Source organism: Phyllopteryx taeniolatus, chromosome 7 (assembly GCF_024500385.1).
Source record: "Phyllopteryx taeniolatus isolate TA_2022b chromosome 7, UOR_Ptae_1.2, whole genome shotgun sequence".
In the NCBI taxonomy this organism is placed as follows: Eukaryota; Metazoa; Chordata; class Actinopteri; order Syngnathiformes; family Syngnathidae; genus Phyllopteryx; species Phyllopteryx taeniolatus.
In genome coordinates, this window is record NC_084508.1 from 24,577,792 (window position 1) to 24,597,901 (window position 20,110).

Consider the following 20,110-nt stretch of genomic DNA (forward strand, 5'->3'; position numbering starts at 1 on the left):
ACTTTAAAGCATCTTTAAACATCAGCAAATATTGCGACTTCCAGCAATTCCAGTGCAAAACGTCATCAGGTGACAGCAATGCAAACATGCCCGTTTCATGTTGTCTTGTTTGTTTCTACAGTGTTATACAATTGTTAAATTATTTTTTCCGCTTCTATGACAGTTAATATTGCTTGTGCGGTAAATAAAGGTTTTCTGGTGGGTCAAGTTTTGTGGAGCAAATTATTTCACTTTTGTATTTCTTGTTTTGAAATAAGAGCAGCTTGAAAGTCAAGTAGTGAAAAAGAACATATTGCGTTTGACTTCAGAGGTTCCACTATACGGGGGTTCCTGTGGTTATGAGTTCCGTTCCTCCAACGATAATGCAACCCAACTCTATCACTAACCTAGGCTAAGTAGTGAAGTCAAAATGTCATTCAATATTTGTATGAAAAACAAATTTAGGTCTTAAATATAAAAAGTTCAAATGAAAAACGGTAAGTATAGCGGTCACTGAACGTTCCTTATTGTGGCGCGTGACCAGGTATCTTTAAGATGCTGCTGCTGCTGCTGCACAAACTAATTCATTGTGAGCCATTCGTAATGTCAAACGTGGTCGGTAACGTCGTAAGGATGTTGAGTGGTCTGACCGTGACCTCTTTCTTGCTAGTTTAGTGTTATAAAGTCCCTGATAGTCATAGTCCAGATACTGAAAATTAAATAGACTGGTTTTCTTTATTCTGTGGCCATCTGAAGGAAGCTTCTGACTTCCACATACAGTACAATTCTACCATCTTTATATCTTTTTATTCATTTTCTTTATGCTGACATTGAAAGGCCCTTTAGGGGAAAAGGGTTTTGGTTGCCTATTTATTTTCGTGTACTATTCTTGGAGATCTGTGTGCGTTATAGAGGGAGTTCACAGGAAAACAGATTTTATTTTTCAAAAACGGAATGTACAAACCTGAAGTGATGACCCACAGAACGCTTTTGAGTCACAGCTGCCGGGATGATGGACTGCAGACTCATTTGATTTGGGAGATGAAGAGGAGGGGGACTGTGGATGCTGGCAGACACACTGACCCCTCACTATTTCTGAGCTGCAATTGTGTGCACAATCGCTGAAGTAGCATCATACATAAATCAAGCAGCGGAGAATGAATGACGCTTCTGTCTCCTCCTAACTTCCCCTCACACATCTAGGCCTCGGAGTATGTTCAGGAGATGAGATGTCCACATGCATTATAATTCCTTCTTCTCTAACTAGCTTGTAGGCTATGAGCCAGAAGGTGGCGGGGTCTCATTTGAAAGCTGTCACCGCTCATTATCTTATAAAGACGAAAGCTCTCGGCCCGGTACTTTATGCAGCGTGTTATTTGCATCAGCCTCACACATTGCAATTCTCAAGACCCATTTGTACCACTCAGTGCAGTTCCTGTTTCCTTCGGTATGAGCACATTACTTTTCGGGGATGGGGATTTGCCTACATTTCTTTGAGCAACTATTAGGAAAATGAATGATTGATTGATCAATTGTTTTTCAAAAAGTTGTATTTCTTTTAGATGGCACTTGTTTTCATGCTGTGCAAGAAATACTATAGCTGATGTTATTCTATTCTGCAAAGTTGTGGGGACTTGAAGGGAGCCTTTGCAGTTTAAAAAAAAATAATAATAATAATGTTAAACCTGTCTGTATGACCTGACAGTAGAATATGATTAAAATGATCTTTTGCAAAATCATCCCTGTCTGGCCCCACCTAATGCCTCTAATTTAAAATGGAATTAATATTTTAAAACTTGGCATGGCAAGTCAAAAATAGCCAATCAGAGACTGTAGAGACAGGAGGCAAGGCAGAATAGTCTGTTAATCATTTGCACACGCCCGCCGTGCACATGAAGGCTTGTGGGGACGCACCACAGCCTCACAAAAGAGACTATTAAAGTTTCTTGGGCGGATTATTTAACTGTGGTTTGCAACAAATGTTAAAAAGAAGGGATCGGACAGCTCTTTCTCAAGACAAATCAACGGTAAAGAAATACTATATTGGTGGCGTCCTATATGCATATGGCTTACCTTGGAAAACCACCTTGTTTTTTGGTCAGAGATGTGAGGGGGCGGGAGTAGGGAGTGAGGCTAGATTCAAACCTTGCTAGCAGTTTGAAAAGTGCATCCCGCACCTTTAATCAGGAGTGCATCTGCCATTTCAGGACCTCAGTTGCCTCAAGGTAGAACAACAATCAATTCCACACAACAGAATTCTTAACGACCAATCAACAAACTGATCGCTCTCCCTCTCCATTGTCACAAATATGGAAGGGTACAAAAATATCCAAACCTTTGTGAATTTCTTTTGGGGTAAATCCTCAATTTGGAGCTAGATCCGTTGATTTGTCGAGAGACTAACATAACTAACATTGAACTCTGCTTTAGTTTCAGCAGCAATAAAACAGTTACCACCGGTACAGCAAAGTAATTCATGAAAACACCACAAACTATTGGACAACTTTAGCACTAGAAATGTAAATCTATTTTCTTTATAGCCATTGATGTATGTTTTTAATTTTTTAAGTGGACTTACAAGAATGTCCACTCGGGTAATGGTTATGATGGCTTCCTATACTAGGGATGGGAATCGCTAAGATTTTTACGATTCCGATTACATTTTCGATACTGCTTAACGAGTCGATTCTTTATGGCTTATCTTATTGATTCTCAAATTTTGTAGTTTGGGGGAGAAAAAAAACATCCAAGGTACTTTAAAGAGAGAGAAAAAAAATTAAATGAATGAAATAAAATGCCCGCTGGATATTATAACCAGGCTTATCGCTATAACATACTGTATAAACGTTCTAATCGAAGAAAAATGACTGTGCTGCGGCTCGGGTTGTGTATGCAAGTCCCTGCGTTGTAAACGCACCCTGAACGCACCCTATGTATCTTGCAGCAAGTTTTGTAATGCATTGTCATTGACGAGCCAAAACAGACGCAAAAAGGCAATGTATCACCATTACTATTTTATCATGGGTTCAAGCCTGCTAAAATAGTATGGACACAGCGCCGTGATGGCCAGCAGTGTCCATCAAAGTCTGCCTGTGTCACACAGTGCTACTTGTCACACAACGCTACCATGCACCCTACAGAAATGCCTGTGTCATCCATCAGAACTCTTTTCAAACGTCTTAAAGGCATTTCTGATCCAATCAATACAAAATTGAGCTGACGAAACCCATTTATATATGCGGAAATTAATCTGTCCATTATGTGGGTGGGCTGAAATCTGGCCGAAAATTAAATATTTAATCAGAAAACAAGCCTAAAATTACTACTGAGTCTGTTTTGGGGGAATTTCTTTTCAGACATTATTTGTAAATCCAGAACTATGGAATAAGTGCTAGTGTTCACAGTATTAGATAGGTCCAAGGATAACAAGGTCTTGCAGGGAAAGTACATACTTTGGTCTCCCTGTCCCTTATATATGTACACTACTCACAAAAAGTTTGAGTATTGGGGTTTTGTGTGAAAGTTCAGGATGAACCTAAAAGGCACTACAGGTATAACCTTTACAGGTGAACTTAAGTTGACCTTCTCTAAAGTTTTGATTGGCCATGTCCAAATGTTTCAGTAATTTTTACACCTTGGTGTTCAATAACAAGGAGCTGAATGGCAAAAATCACAACAGGTGTTTCAGGTGTTGTGTTGCTTCCAGTCTCTCTGTATCTTTGTTGCAACCTGGTGATGAAACTCTGTGACACTGTAAGCACAGTGGTCACTTCCCTCTGAGAATATCCTGCTTTGAAGCCTCGCAATGGCGAGGTACTGTTGATCAAATGTTTGGTGTTGTCTTGCTTTCGTGTCGTCAAACTCTAAACGGCGTTAAATACCTGTTCTAATTGAACCAGGAAATTAAATGGTCAAGTATAATGAACGCATGCACACTCTGTAACCATTTAACTTCCTTTCCTCTCTTGTCCAGAGTTGACCATGGACTCCTTTAGCACAAAAAGCTTGGCCCTGCAGGCGCAGAAGAAGCTGATGAGCAAGATGGCCACCAAGAGCATGGCTAACCTTTTCATCGACGACACCAGCAGTGAAGTGCTGGACGAGCTGTACCGGGTCACTAAGGAGTACACCCGCAACCGCAAAGAGTCCCAGAAGATCATCAAGAACCTGATCAAGATGGTGGTAAAGTTGGGGGTGCTCTATAGGAACAACCAGTTCAGCAGCGAGGAGCTGATCCTTGTGGAAAACTTCAGGTCGGCACCAAGGATGACAAAGCACTTAATATTAGTATTTATCAGTATTTTATTTGTTTTATTGAGCAGGGACAATGCAGATTAATAAACATTGATGTGCATGTGCCAGAGTTGGGGAAAAGTCAACATTACTTTTTTAAGTCATCGGGAAATAGCTAATTTTATACCAGGCCCAATGTGTGTGCAGTTTCAAGAGTTTTTGTGCATGGTAAGGTCAAACATTATTAAGAATTAGTTTTTGGACGGAAACTATGAATAATAATAATAATAAGAAGAAGAAGGAAAATAATTTCTTTCAAAACAATAGGGACCATGCATCGGTCGCTGCTCGTGCCCTAAATATGTAAACATGCAGAACCATAATAAACACAGTAAAGAGAATATTAATGTTAATAGAACATTTGGGAGATCCTACGCTGAAAGGTGCTAGTTAAAACACATAACATTCCCTGTTAGAACACAAGATAAAACAAGGAATATTGTTAATTAAAATATGGACTAAATCAACACTGTATTGTTAGGCACTCAATGAACCATGACAAGCAAGAGTAGAAAAACATACATATATGTATACGGTATATACTGTACGTTTAGTTACTACAGCGTCTTTTAAGAACTTTTTTAGACATTTTGACCCAGTCTTGAACTTTTTCAGACCATATCAAAACCAACAAACCAGAAGTGATAACCCAGTGGTCTTATCTGTAAATAAAGCAGGTTAACACGGATAGCATGTACTGTATTGAAATTTGTAGAGGGTTATTCAATACAGCCGTACCTTGACTTATGAGTGCACCAATTTGAGTTTAATGTGTTCCAAGCTGTCGCTCGGTCGTTGTTTGGCTTCGTGTTATGAGCCCAAATTTGAGATACGAGCAAGTTTCAGATACTCACCCAGAATCCTGCATCTCACTCACAATTTGAGATACGATTAAAATGAGTTATGAGCTCAGTCACGGAATGAAGTGAACTCATTAGTCAACGTACCACAGGATCAAATAAAACAATGCTAAAGCTTGAAATTCCCATTACGGACCTTTTTTAAATTCTAGTTCACACTGCACACATTTTGATGGCCACAAGTCCAACTGCTCACACTGTTCATTCAAGTCCTTATTTACTGTTTAACTTAAACCCAGCAGGTGTCTGTAGTGTTTCCAACTGTTGCTGGCTGAGAAACAAATGACAATATATTTCTGCCATCTGGAATACTAAAGGAACAACATCCACATGCTTTTTGTGCCAAAACCCCATAGAAATAGACATAAAGTAGATGTATATTGATCACCAATCATAACTTTTTTTCTGAACACCGCTAAGTGAGAGGATAATGGCTCAGCGTTTGAAAAATCTAATTTTAGTGCTGCTTCAACTGTGCAAGATCAGTATCGCGAATGAAAATTCTTAGAGAGAGAAAAGCAAACCAAGACTATCACACTACCACCACCATGTTTGACTGTTCGTATGATGATCTTTTTCTGAAATGCTGGGCAACGTTTACACCAGATGTAATGAGACACTTCTTCCAAAAAGATCAACTTTCATCTCGTTAGTCCAGATAATATTTTCCCCAAAAGTTTTGGGAACCATTAAGATTTTTTTTTTTTTTTTTTTTTTGCAAAGGTAAGACGGGTCTTTGTTCTTTTTGGTCAGCAGTGGTTTTCGCCTTGGAACTCTGCCATGGATGCCATTTTTGCCCAGTCTCCTCCTTGTTATTGTGTCATGAACACTGACCTAAACTGTGGCAATGGAGGCCTGCAGTTCTTTAGAATGGTGTCCTGAGTTTCTTTGTGGCCTCCTGGTCATCTTTAGTCACTGCTGTTCACTTGGGGTAATCTTTGTAGGCTGGCCACTCTTGGGAAGGTTCACCACTGATCCATGTTTTCTCCATGTGAGGTTAATTGCTCTCCCTATGGTTCGCTGGAATCCTAAACCTTTAGAAATGGCTTTTGCAACATTTTCCAGACTGATAGATGTCAATTACTTTATTTATTGACTGTTCTGGATTTTCTTTGGACCGTGTCATTTTGTTGCATCTTTTTTAGATCTTTTGTCTGACTTGATTTTGTCGGGACAGATTCTGTTTAAGTGATTTCTTGATTGAACAGGTCTGGAGGTAATCCGGTTTGGGTGTGATTAGTGAAAATTAACCAAAAATTGTGATTAGCCACAATTAATTCATGATTTAACAAGGAGGGTAAATACTTTTTCACAGAGTGCCAGGCGAAACTATGCAAAAATATAAGAATTGGCAAATGGAGCCAATACTTTTTCACAGCACTGTACAATGACAGCGTGAACCCTAAAGCCTATGTAGGCTCACACAGAATGCCTTCCGGGCGGCACCCACCAGGACCAAACACCATCACTCCATTTTACTTTTCATTACATTTTAAGAAGTTCAAGGCCCTCCAGGCTTTAATGTCTTGAAGACATAATAAAAGTGGTTTTAAGGAGAAGGCATCCTCTTGTAGTCTCACTCATTGCGGGTGGGTTTGGCACATATCCCCTGTGATAAATGGGGGTTCATTGTATATAGAAATCGATCCATAATTTTATAAATTTTCCTTCATTGGACAAAAAAATCCCAGGCAAGAAAGTCTTCCCGGAAAAGTGGAAACTTAATCATATTGGTAAAGGGGAGACAGTATTGGGAAGCGGAGGCAAACTCAATGTTTTCTTGCATTGACACTTCCTGTTGATGTCTAAAGTTTGATCAAGAAAAGAACAAGGCAGCAGTTTCTATTTATAACCAAGTGATCTCACTGTGTCAGGGCTCAAAATTGACAGCCCGTCTCCTCCCTCTGTCTCACAGGAAGAAGGTCCACACACTGGCCATGACGGCGGTCAGTTTCCACCAAATCGACTTCACCTTTGACCGCCGCGTCATGAGCGCCCTGTTGAACGACTGCCGCGAACTGCTGCACCAGGCTATCAAACGCCACCTGACAGCCAAGAGCCACTCGCGCGTCAACCACGTCTTCAATCATTTTGCCAACTGCGACTTCCTGGCCGCTCTCTACGGGCCGTCCGAGGTTTATCGCGCTCACCTGCAGAGGATCTGCAACGGCGTCAACAAGATGCTCGACGAGGGAAACCTTTGACCGCTGCTTGCGGCCCCTTTTTTTACATCTTCGCAAGCCTCTCTCTCCCTATCACCTCTCATCTTGGAGGATATTTTGAGTTTAAGATGACAATCGGGAACTTTTCTCCACGTATTAGTTGGTTTGTGCATTCCTCTCAAACATTATCATAACACTGAAGTGCTTTTTTTTTTTTTTTTTGCCCAGTCTTTGCTTTTCTTTTTGCTTTTGTGTCAAAGCAAACAAAGCCCATGCAAATGAATGTAAAATACAACTGTATAGGAGCCTCTGTGCCTTAAACGCCTTCCTACTCATTCCAAGGGCACAATGCTCGCTGTCTCACTGAGTTGAGAAGTGAATCCCTGAACAGGCAGTTTTATCTCTGTAAACAATGGTTTGGAAAGGAAAGAAATGTCTATACCATTTCCAAATACCCAAGACATAAAAGCTCTTTTTTTACATATATATTTTTTTAAACTACTATTGCACTCAAGCCTGAATAAGCGCTGTACTGTACTTTTTCCTGCCTTATTGCAACTATTTGGACCAGAGCAGATTAATCTTGCTTAGCCTGCTTTTAAACATCTTAACATCGGTGTTGAGGCTGGACTTTTTGTCCCAAAGTCCTCAATAAAACCCTTCTACTATGGTTTTAAAAAAAAAAAAAAGAAAGAAAAGTCTGGTTCCTAGCCAGCACAACAAAGATGAAGTATTTAGGTCATAGGGGACCTGGAATATAAAGGAGTCTGTGCTGTGCGTGTTGTCTCTGCACTGACTCAGATGTCTATGTTTGTGAGTCAACATTGTGACTGTAATACACTCTGTGACAAAGCTATCTTCACTTCTACTACCTGTACTCTCTAATGGGAAACCACCTAAACAATATCAAAAGGAAAAGTCTGATTAATTTATTGTTTATCATTATAATTAAAGATGATTACTACTTATTTTTTTAAACAATAATCACTTACAATAATACAATCTGGCTGAAAATGCACTGGCTGAGAGGGAGAAGACTACCTAGCGGACTGTTACTCAAGTTTATGTAATTCTGTATTGTTGGTAACTGTAAAGACGTCCTGGTAAACCTGGCACAATGTAAGTTTCATGTGATTAAGCCAAAAGTGACGAAAAAGCTCAGTTACACAACTGAGTGATCCAACAATAACAGTTCAATTGTAGCTGAAAACACACCAGCTAAGAGAAGACTTGGTTGCAGACTTGTTTGCTAACCAGACTAACAGCTTATTTTTGTTTGTCGGTTGCTATAGAGACCTACAGGCAAAACTATGGGGGCGTGTCAGTTTCATGTGATTAAAACAACGGTGATTGGAAAAAAAACCTGGGTACTAAATTGTCCATAGGTTTGAGTGTGAATGTTTGTCTATATGTGCTCTGCCATTCACTAACGCCAGTCCAGGGTATACCTGCCTTTTGCCCCATATCAGCTGGGGTAGGTTCCTGTTCTCCCACGACCGTAGTGAGGATAAGCGCTATATAAAATGGGTGGATGTCAGTACAGTTTTTTTCATGGCGTCGGAGCTGTGTTTTCAGAGTGGCCTCTTTTGTTTTCAAGGGGCTGAACATTATAGCCAAGAGGGGAGAGGAAATAATGCAGAGGTCGTTTTGTTGCTAGCCCGTAGCCTGCTTAGCAAGTCGCTTTACTTGTGTCTGTTAACATTCTTTCCTCCAGCTGGTGTTTTCTGCTTTCCTTGGGCTGTCTACCACTGCTTTTAGTTTCTATTGAGTCGCTGTTGTTAGAGAGACTTACGTAAAAGGAATGCCACATATTTATCACATGTAAGAGAAAAGAACTGGTAACACCTGAAACTGCTCCAGTGTGACACACCTACATCTTTTAGAATAACTACTATCATCAATTTAAAATAATAATAATTTCTCTTTACCTCCATGGATTTTCTGTGGCACTTGACTACAGTAAGGTTGCAGGTGAGCTATAGTCTATCCGATCTGACTTTGGACTCGAGGCGGGGTACACCGTGGACTGGTCGCCAGCCAATCACAGGGCAATCTCACTTTAAATTTCATTGTTATTTTCTTATTAGAATGGGGCACTGCTCCCTGTTTCTTTTTTCAGTTTGTGTCCCAAAATTTAAATTTTGGTTTCTTCCCCAAATATCACCATATAACTGTGACACATCCTGTACTTAAATGAATGATAAAGAACACATAAGACAAACATTTACGACAACAAACCTGGAAAAGGTTGTGCCTGCTTGATAATCTACAAAAAAAAACTTGCACTATTAGCACCAATACAATTTTTGAGACCTTGGGGCCTCACCCTTAGTTTGGGAAACTGTGGTTAGGGAATACAGTACCTGTACAGGTAGAAGAGGTGAAGAAGTGTTGTGATGTCATGTCGACATTGCATTATGGGGACAACACCTCGTGATATCAGGTGTAAAGCTTGAAAGCAGGCTCTGTAGTAGTCATAATTGACTTGCGAAATGAGCTCCGTTTCATTTAGCCACGCGTTCCAAAGAAGTGTGACTTCAAATCAATGTTGCGTGGTGAAAAGGCTTTTTGTGTAGGGGGAGGCAAGGCTGCATGTGAACATTGGCCACACAACACTGTACCTGACTGTACTGTTTGACTGTTGTTGTAGCTCACCACTCTGGGGTTGTTCTATTGTCCTTATTCCTAACCACTCCATTTCAACACACAGCAACCTCACTTCTGCTTCTGTGTGCTGTTTGGGGCCCACGTCACTTAATGCAGTCAACGGATGTTTGTTGTTTGTCTTTCACAAAGGAGATTTGGCTATTCCATAATGGCTCTCTTTGTTTTTCCATCACCCGAGTCTGTCCCTGAGATTGGTCTGTGCCTCGGCCTAATTTTGTATTCCGTGAGTGACTGACTGTGTGTGTGTGCATACCTGTGACAGAATTGGAAATTGAGCAGTGTAATAAGCGCTGTATGTTTCCCAGATAGGATTGCAGAAACTTTAACTTCCTCTAACTCAGCCGCTCTGCCAAAGAGGAGGAGGAGAAGAGCTGCTGTTACTCAGCACGTCGCCTCTTCCCGGGGAAGCATTCACAAAACAATATGCACTTGATTATCATAACACTCATAATGATGAAGATGTGTGGGGCTTGGGTTTTCATCTGAGGCCATCTCAGGGTTCTCATTGTTTATCAAACCAGGATAGAATACGGTCTGCAATGATTCATTTTACTAAAGCTCTTTGTACTCTTCTTGATGCATTTTTACTGCTATTGTGAAATGTTTTTCATTGTATGTACATATGATTATTATTTTTGTGTTCCCATATTGTATCCAGACGCAGCAAATACATTACTTTTCGGAAAGGTTACTTTTTGGTTCTTTTTTTTTTTTTATTTATTATGTTGTACATCCATCCATCTTCTGTAGCACGTTTCATTAGGGGTGCAAATGAGCTGGAGCTTATTCCAGCTGACTTTGGGCGACAGGTGTGGTGCACTCTGGAATTGGTCACCAACTAGTAGACATACAGCCATTTACACATACTGTACAGATAATTTTGTCTTCAATTAACCTAACATGCAAAGGCTGGTTGGAGCTGTTAATCAATATTCTCTCATTAGAATATTATATCCACACACACACAACTCTTTCCCCCTCCCCGACCCTCGCGCAGCTCCCAGCATTGTGAGGAAGCCATGGAAATAAACACAAACTCATCTGACTCACAAGCAATTCAAGTTTAGGTCATTTCTTTCCACTTCCTTTAGCGCCCACGCAACAGTCGATTGCCAGCGTAGGAAATTAGTCCGCCAGAGAGACTTGCTTCTGTTTCTGGGATATTTAAATTAATCACTGCACTGCCTTTATGAATTCAGCGTGAAGTTTAATCTGTCATTGACACGGCTTGGACTACGGAGAGATAATTTGGCCCGTAGCGTGTCTGAAGATGGTCCCAACGGCACACTTGAAAGGCTTTCGGCTGGTCCCAGCGCCCAATTATCCTCTAATGGTCATTATCTCTGCTTGTGAGTTTTGTGAATACACCCTCCGCTTCTGTTGGCCGTCGACTGACTTGAGGGAGCTTTGCTACCGTCACGTCTCATTGTTTCTCCATGTACTCCATGTTTCTTTTAAAACCTAATAGTGCTCCGAAAACAGCTAATCTATCATGAAATTTTTTTGTGAGCCAAAAGGCAACCTGTGCTTTTGGGACTTGTTTGCAAATGTTCTTTCTGGCTGTGCTCTTCTGTACACCAGTATTTCTTTTCAAAACACATTTTTGACCCCTTTATTTAAAACGAAAAATTACTAACAACATTCTGAAGGGCATACTCACACTAGGGCCCAGTGGCGTCAAACTCAAAAGACCAGTTTAGACCCAAGGTCTCATTTACAATGGTGAGTTGGCCAAGCAGTAAGAAGTATACAAAACACATCACAAATACAAGCGGTACATAGAATGGGTTTACATAAATTAATAAAAGGCAGTTGTGAATGCAGTAACAATAAAAAACACAGGCACCGTCCAATGGATTTTCCTTGTCTGCGTTATAAAATAATAATAAAATCTTATTATTAAATGTATGCAATTGCCCATGCATTAAATGCACATGCAAATACATTAAAGCAGATTTGTTGAACATACAGTAAATGCTTGTGAAACTGGTTGAAGTGAAGAAAAGTTACAATTTCAGTACATATTTTTTTTGCCAAATTTAAAAGAACAAATACATTTAGCAAGAAACATCATGTAGACAGGCTTTTTTTTTTTTTTTTTGCTTTAGCGGGCAGCATAAAATGATGTGGCGGGCTGTTATATGGGCCCTGGGCCTTGAGATTGACGTGTGTGACTAGTCTATTCAAACTGCACTTAAGACTTAAAGTCTTGACACTTACAGTCTGGTATGTTTGCTGATGAGTGCTCCCATGTGTACTTAGTTAGTAAAATCAGCCTACACACATAAAGTAGACATGTCACACAATTACTGTAATGCAGTCGTTCCTTGCTAGTTAGTCATAACTACCAGCTTACATGATAGAAATACATAGAAAAAGTCCACGGCACGGTCACTTAGATCCATGGCCCACATGTGGACACATTAATCATGACCCGTACACTAGGCCTACATGGTGTGAACGCTCTTCTCATCAGTTATTAATGATAAACGCAACCCTGCACAATAGAAATAAACAGGCTGCAGTGTTGTACGCTGATGAGTGAGTGATGGCACACCAAAATGGGTCAAAGCCCCAATGCTTGAAGGACAGTGTAAGTGCAGGTCGGGGAGGTAGGAGAGGGAGTGTGAATTGCCGCCAAGTCCAGCATGGTCCTAATGGCCGAGTGTGAGTAAGCCCTAACTGATGTTCATAGTCTGTCAAGTGCCTGCCAGGGCAACAGGTGGCAGTATAGCCCCTAACATAGGGCCATTTAGGCCAAAGACAATCCTGAAGAAAGTCATTTCTAAAAAAGGCACTAGCGTAATGCCTAAGTACCATATTGGGATATAAAGTTCGCAAAGCAATACATCCATTCACTTTTTATAGCACTTGTCCTCATTAGGGTCTTGGGTGAGTTGGAGCCTACCCCAACTTACTTGGGGCTAGAGGGGTATACAATTCTGGTTGACAGCCAATCGCAGGACCCATATAGACAAACATCCCATTCACACTCATATTCACCTGCAGACCAACACCCATGGAAAATTTACAGTTTCAAATTAACCTAACATGCAGATTTTTGGAATGTGGGACGAAATCAGATCAGTAGCCAGTGTTACCCACGTTAGCACTAGGAGAACATGCACACTCTATAACGTGAGATCGATTCAAACCCTGAACCTTTGACTCTGAGGCAGACATGCTAACCATATACTTTAAGGACTGTTAAGGATGTTGTCAAGTCAAAGGTTTACTATAAGTTAAACAATAAAATAGTCATGCTGGAATTACCTAATTAACATCTGTATTGTAGGCCACATTGTCGCACTATTGGATGGGGGTGGCATGGGGGGCGTGGGATTTTGACATCTACTCGTTAAAAATTACAACCATATTCTTGTAGTTTAAAATATATATTTTTTTAATTTGATGTGATAAACCACAAGTTACATGTGGACTAAAATTAATATAAAATATAACATGCATTTCCTGCCGTGGTCCAGTAGTTGGCACTAATGCCCATCCTTCCATTCATCCATTTACTGAGCCGCTTCTCCTCACTAGGGTCGCGGGCGTGCTGGAGCCTATCCCAGCTGTCATCGGGCAGGAGGCGGGGTACACCCTGAACTGGTTGCCAGCCAATCGCAGGGCACATACAAACAAACAACCATTCGCACTCACATTCACATTCACACCTACGGGCAATTCAGAGTTGTCAATTAACCAACCGTGCATGTTTTTGTGATGTGGGAGGAAACCGGAGTGCCTGGAGAAAACCCACGCAGGCACGGGGAGAACATGCAAACTCCACACAGGCGGGGCCGGGGATTGAACCCTGGTCCTCAGAACTGTGAGGCTGACGCGCTAACCAGTCGTCAACCGTGCCGCCGCACTAATGCCCATTAAAACTTAAAATATTTTGCACTCCAGTGCTGTCTGCTGGATCTGACAGGTCACTGCCACACTGCCAACAAAATAACAAGTGGTTCTCGGTTTACAACAAAGTTTCGTACCCTACGGCGGCGACGTCACATAACCCAAATTTGTAATAAAGATAAACGCATAGGTAACTAATTTTAACGACATCATCTATGCTGCTGAGCAAACTTGTCCATTGTGTGCCATTTATAACCTCAAACTGTCCTATGCTTGTCATGAGCGGAACAAAGGACAGGACCCAAAATGCACGACTCTATTTCAAATGGACAGTTTCAAAAAGAGAGGTTTAATAAACGGGCGGAGGTCGGTACACAGGCAGGCAATCCGAGACGGCAACAGTATCCAAAAAACCTGAGGCAAAAAGGCAGGGGCAATAATCAGAACAGGGTCTAGGATTACTATAAGTCGGTGACGTGGAAACAAAGTACAACGAACTGGCGACCAGAAAGAATGAGACACGAGGTTAAATGCATTGGGTAATTCGGGTAAATGAGGCACAGGTGGGGAAGATGCTCTCAGGAGCAGGTGTGTACGAGAAAGGGGGAAGACAACAACCACAACACCCACCCATGACAATGCTGGGACTAGTAGCGGCTGGTCATCAGAAGGTGCTCGGCCATTAACCCACCGCTCACCATGAAGACATAATAAAAACGAAATAATGAAATAAAGATATTTTGAAATATTTGTACTGTATATATTTGCGATTGACTGGCAACCAGTCTAAGGTGTACCCCAAAATCTGCTGGGCGAGGCTCCAGTTTACCAGTGACTCAAGTGAGAATAAGCTGGACAGAAAATGGATGAATATGTACAGAATATCTATTTTTAGATGAGAAGGATTAATATTGCATAGTCAGTGCGGAAAAAGGTTGCCTCATTAATTTGTGTTATTTGATTTGTGACGCATGTTTCCGGTCTGGGCCACTAAAATCTTGATTATAATACGGTATATATACTCTCATTAAAAGTTGTACATGTGCAGTACAGTGGATTCTTGACATAGGAGTTTCATTCGTAACAAAAAACACTCATATCTCAAATCAGCTTTCCCCCTTGAAATGAATGGAAATGCCTTTGCAAAAAAAAAGAAAAACATCACCATTTTGTCATGTGTATTTTAATGAGGGTCCGAGATGAACAGTCGCCAAATGTGACGAAATCATCCTCAGGGCGCTACTCTCCACGTGGCGAGTAAATGTTTGTACCCACGTATACAAAAATACATGCGCAAATCATAGTGCAGCAGCGTGTGTCCTGGAGGAGGAGCAGGCCAGGAAGGTGTGTGGGATTCCTAATAATGCCGATGTCAATTATCAACTGTGTGCGTTCCTCGATCGAGCATGACGGGATGTGAGTGACAACAGCCGATCAGAGACACCATTTTCCTGCTCCACTTCGGTTTGCAAGTAGAAACCGCGTGTCCTTGGCTGGCTCGCCGCCTTGCCCTGTAGCGAGATCGAGAGCCAGCAGAGTCGGCAGCCACCCGTCCTCGCTCCGGCGACGGAGCCGACGTCGGTTGTGTGGCAGCGTCTCCGAAGCGACGCGGAGAAACACTATTAATTCGCCGATGTGTAAGGTACATCGGGGCCCTCAAAAACTGAGAACACTGTGTTTATTCATTTGAAGAAATGCCAACCAAGTGATTACGTGGAAAGCAAACAAAAAAAACAAGCAAAAAAAAAATTATTATTTAAATTGTTGTTGTTGTTTTTTTTTTAAATGCAATTGCAGTCAGTACAGACTGTTTCTCCCTGTTGCTTACAAGTAGCATTAGCAGTTAGCCACTGCTAGCGGTGAGGCCGCCAGTCCAAAGCAACAACAATCAATCGCGTCATTATTCAGGTGGTTTGTAAAATGACACAACTAGTTCGTCTGTGTTGTTATGAAAGATGATGCACATTTTGAATTTGCAAGGGTATGTAGCATTATAACTGGGGAATGATAATGTTTACACTTCTAGGTATCTTCACTATCCCCGAGGGAGCAGTTTCTTTATCTTCTATCTCCAAAATTACACAGGACTTCGAACTAGTGTTATATTTTTCCACATTCGCTGCAAAGTTGAGTGAAAGCTGGTCTTATATTTTTGTACATGTATTTTATTTGCTTAGTTTACTGTTATAATTATTGACTATGAGGAATGTTGTTAACGAAAGGCGTTAATAAAATGTTGAACTACTCAGAATCAGCTACAGTTTTCAATACAGATCCTTTAAAACTGGCTGTCTAAAAACAATATAAAACAATCGTGATAATAATCGAGATCAGCCGATATGAAAAAATATATCGTTTTTATTTTTTATTTTTTGCCAGATTGAACAACCGTACAAAAGAGACATAAAACAGTTTTGACATTACAAGCTAAAAACATTAAGATAATGTCATAATACAACAATCAGCAGTTTTACTAAGCAAAATCCAACCTCTTTGAAAGCAAACTAAATGAAACATCGACAGCCGGATGTTTCAGCCTCCAGGCTGCTTAAAGTCCTTTAAAAGTGTTCAGTGATGAAAAATTAAAAAGACGCACACTTGCCGGGGAGTATGATCCCATGGAGGCTGTAATGCTTTTTGCACGAGGACTGTGTGAGGCCAGACTTTATGGATGTTAAATAAAATAAGTTTTTCTTATTGCTATTGTTTAATGTTGCTGTGACTTCTCTCAGTTTGCATCCAACATAATACCGTAGTATAGAAATATGTGTAAAAAGGGCTGCACACATATACACTTATTGCACGTGCCATTATCGGGATGGCAATATTGTTTTCGATATATTGTGCAGCTTTATGTAAAATGATTGAATATTTTGGCCGGTAAAAAATATGCTTGGCCGGTGAGTCGAAGGGTTAATTTTGGCTCCTGTCTGTAAAATTGTACTTTGTAAAAACAAACAATGTCAAATTTAGCTAGAATTTAAAGAATGAAATCGTTGTTTTCAAACTTTTTGCTTCAATACAATAGACATGCTGCTCCTTCTGGTGTGTGCGCCTTGGCCACGTGGGGGCAACGTCACAACTCACCAGTAATATTAGTCATTCTTCGCAGAGCATATATACTGTAAGAATACACTGTATACCTGTGCGTATTGTTATATTATCTGTGTTACTCAACCGTTTGTCTTCAAATATATGTTGCTGAAACGGTTGTAACACCACCACATGGATGCCATTATGTGATAGCATTTGTGTTAGCATTAGCAATAAGCTATCAGACTAAAAGGTTATGTAATTGGCTTTGTTCAAATGTTGAGTTTGACAGTAAATGTCAACTGGGAGTCTCAATAAACAGCTTAAAACCTCTTTTTTAAAAATAATCTTTCACTAATTATCCTGTATTTCACAAACTGCTGCTTGTTGTGAACTGAGTTGAGTCACTGCCACCACAGAAGGCTAGTATCCGTAGCGGTCGCCAGTCGAAGCAAAAACTCTATGAACAAACGATGCCTCTTGTCTTGAAAAACTATTAAGTCGGGTCACTCATCTCAAGGCACCACTTAATCTCATCTTCAATACAAGATCCACACAGCACTTCTGCGTTCAGTATTCAGTGGCATGTGAACTTCCGTTCCGGTCGGAAGGCAAACACATTGTGACAGAGTGACAGAGCCAAGCATGTCCAAGTTCACTTGCTGTCTGTTGGAATTAGCAAAAGTAACCATGAATGACGTATGAAGAATTGTCCAGCACTGCAGCACAACTCCTGAGAGTAAGCTTGAAAACAGTTTCAAGTTTTACGTTTCTTCGTACCGCTGAAATTTAGAGAGTGAGATTGCTAACATTGGTTGCTAGCTTACTCTTAACCCTTCTAGGCTGAGTAGGTCTGGTTGAATGTTGTCTGCAAATGTATAGATATTTAGCAATCTATTGTTTGGCCCCGAACACCACTGGTCGGGACTCTCCTTAAACCGAGGACCCCCTGTACTCAACATTTAATGGGTTCTTCCTTGGCCTTTAGACAAAGTGACGTTTTGTGAAGTTTTTGCCAAATCCAAATCCAAACATTTACCAAACATAACCCATCATCTCGCATGACTCACAATTATTCTTATTAAAAAAAGAGAAAACTAGACATGGCATTCCTAAATTGATAAGAAGCCGGAGAGAAGGAAGTGAGGCTGTGGAAGAACAAACCTCCACTGGGGCTTAATTATCATTCTCCATAATGAAGTGACTGCAGAGGACGCTGATAAAGATGAGGCCTGCGGAGGATCCATTAGCATCCCTGCTTGTGTAACCAGCAAACCTTATTCACTTATGAATTCCTTACCTGAACAAAACAACATTTGTAATATCACGCTCCTCTGTAGGATAAAAGATGACATCCCGGGTGCTTGTCTGGCTGCATACACACACAAAAACAGAGCTGCGAGTGTGCGACAAACTGAGCAGGATTTCACGCTCCGTCACGGAGAGGATACAGCTGATTTTGGCGTACCGCGGCAAAGTCAGACAGGCTGTCAATACGGGTGCAAACAAAAAGCTTGATGTTTGAGTTCTGGGTGGTGCAACAAAACAAACCAAAGGCATTGTGTTTTAAACCACTCTTTTAGGTTTGAAATATATTCTAATTTATTGAAATGTACCTGTTATGATAAAACCCCCTACCTCAAATAGAGTCTGCAGCCAAGTTGGCATTGCAAATGAAAATCAGTTCTCAATTGCCTCACCTGGATAAAGGGTGCAGTTTTAAAGGTGTCAAAAATATTTGAAATTTAGATTAAGATATAAAATAAGACATTAAGTGGAATGTGTCATGACCATGCCCTACAATTCCTCTTTTGGAGCTTGGGTGGCGCCTTGCGCCTTGTCTCTCCCTGTCCCCCTCGCTCGCCCTAGCAATCAGCATCACCTGGGCTGGTTGGTGGAAAAGCCCCTATACACTTTTGGCGGGATCAATGTGCTCACTGCTCAAAAGTTTTTCAATCCCCGTGACTCGCTCGGCCGACCAGAGCCAGGCCGTGCCGGAGGGAGACGTAACTTAGCTCGCCGCCGACTATTGCTGTTGCGATGGTGAAATTGTCTCGGCAAATGTTAACTTTCCATTTTCTTTGTAGTATCGGTTCACTGTTAAACATGTTAAAATAAAAAGTTGAGTTAAATTGCTGAAGATGGGGGTGAGTGGAACACCCCGGTGTTTGCTGGAAGAGCTCCCTTTGTCTTTTAAAAGTAAAATCTTTTGATGAAATTTTGACCTTGAAAAGTACTAGCACCTAACTATTTAATAGACCTATTACACAACCCCATGTTATCACACATTTAAAGAATGAGGTTATTTTTCTGGCAGATGGCGTCCCAGTAGCTTGAAACAAATGGACTCCGGAAACTCGTAACCATTCCACCTGAAAGGCTTAATGTGTTACCGTGCATATGGTCCATTGATGCTGTATAGGACAGGAGTAAATTCATACAGTATGTGATGTATTATCAAATGTGAGAACTATAAGGTTCAGATCATGAAAGGTTTCTTGGCTAGTCCACCAAATTACAGAACACTAAAGTAGGTAGTCCAGTGGTTGATTCTCCTTAATACAATCCAGTGTACCACCAAAATGATTTCGAAACTGTTTTGAAACAGTTATCTAACGAGTTGTTATCTTTAGGAGATCAAAAAAAATATTTTGTCAAGGGAAAAAGAGGCGGCACGGTGGACGACTGGTTAGAGCGTCAGCCTCACAGTTCTGAGGACCCGGGTTCAATCCCCGGCCCTGCCTGTGTGGAGTTTGCATGTTCTCCCCGTGCCTGCGTGGGTTTTCTCTGGGCACTCCGGTTTCCTCCCACATCCCAAAAACATGCATTAATTGGAGACTCTAAAATGCCCGTAGGTGTGACTGTGAGTGCGAATGGTTGTTTGTTTGTATGTGCCCTGCGATTGGCTGGCAACCAGTTAAGGGGTGTACCCCGCCTCCTGCCCGATGAGAGCTGGGATAGGCTCCAGCACGCCTGCGACCCTAGTGAGGAGAAGCGGCTCAGAAAATGGATGGATGGATGGATGTTTGCTTTCTTGGCATGCCAGTCCCCATATGTATAAATGATGTGACATAACTTATTGCAAATTATTTTGATGACCCACAGTTATGACTCAGATCCCTGTGGGTGCAGGGACCGCAGTTTTACAACCACTGCTCTAAACAGCAGGATGTACTTTGCTCTCACACGCTTCCACAGTTCTCCTCCTAGATTGTCTTTTATCACAAATTACAATACCCTTTGGGCCCAGTGATCGAA

At 41.1% G+C, this 20,110-nt stretch overlaps 1 protein-coding gene across 1 annotated transcript in view; it reads left to right on the forward strand.

Annotated features, from left to right (window-relative positions):
* The window catches only part of tnfaip8l1 (tumor necrosis factor, alpha-induced protein 8-like 1), a 34,720-nt gene extending 24,068 nt beyond the window's left edge, over positions 1 to 10,652 (forward strand). Inside the window, exons 2-3 of the mRNA XM_061779861.1 lie at positions 3,953 to 4,232; positions 7,048 to 10,652. Of these exons, the coding sequence (XP_061635845.1) occupies positions 3,961 to 4,232; positions 7,048 to 7,336 (561 nt within the window). The 5' untranslated portion in view covers positions 3,953 to 3,960 and the 3' untranslated portion in view covers positions 7,337 to 10,652. The remainder of the gene's footprint in view (positions 1 to 3,952; positions 4,233 to 7,047) is intronic.
* Positions 10,653 to 20,110: the final 9,458 nt, after the last annotated feature.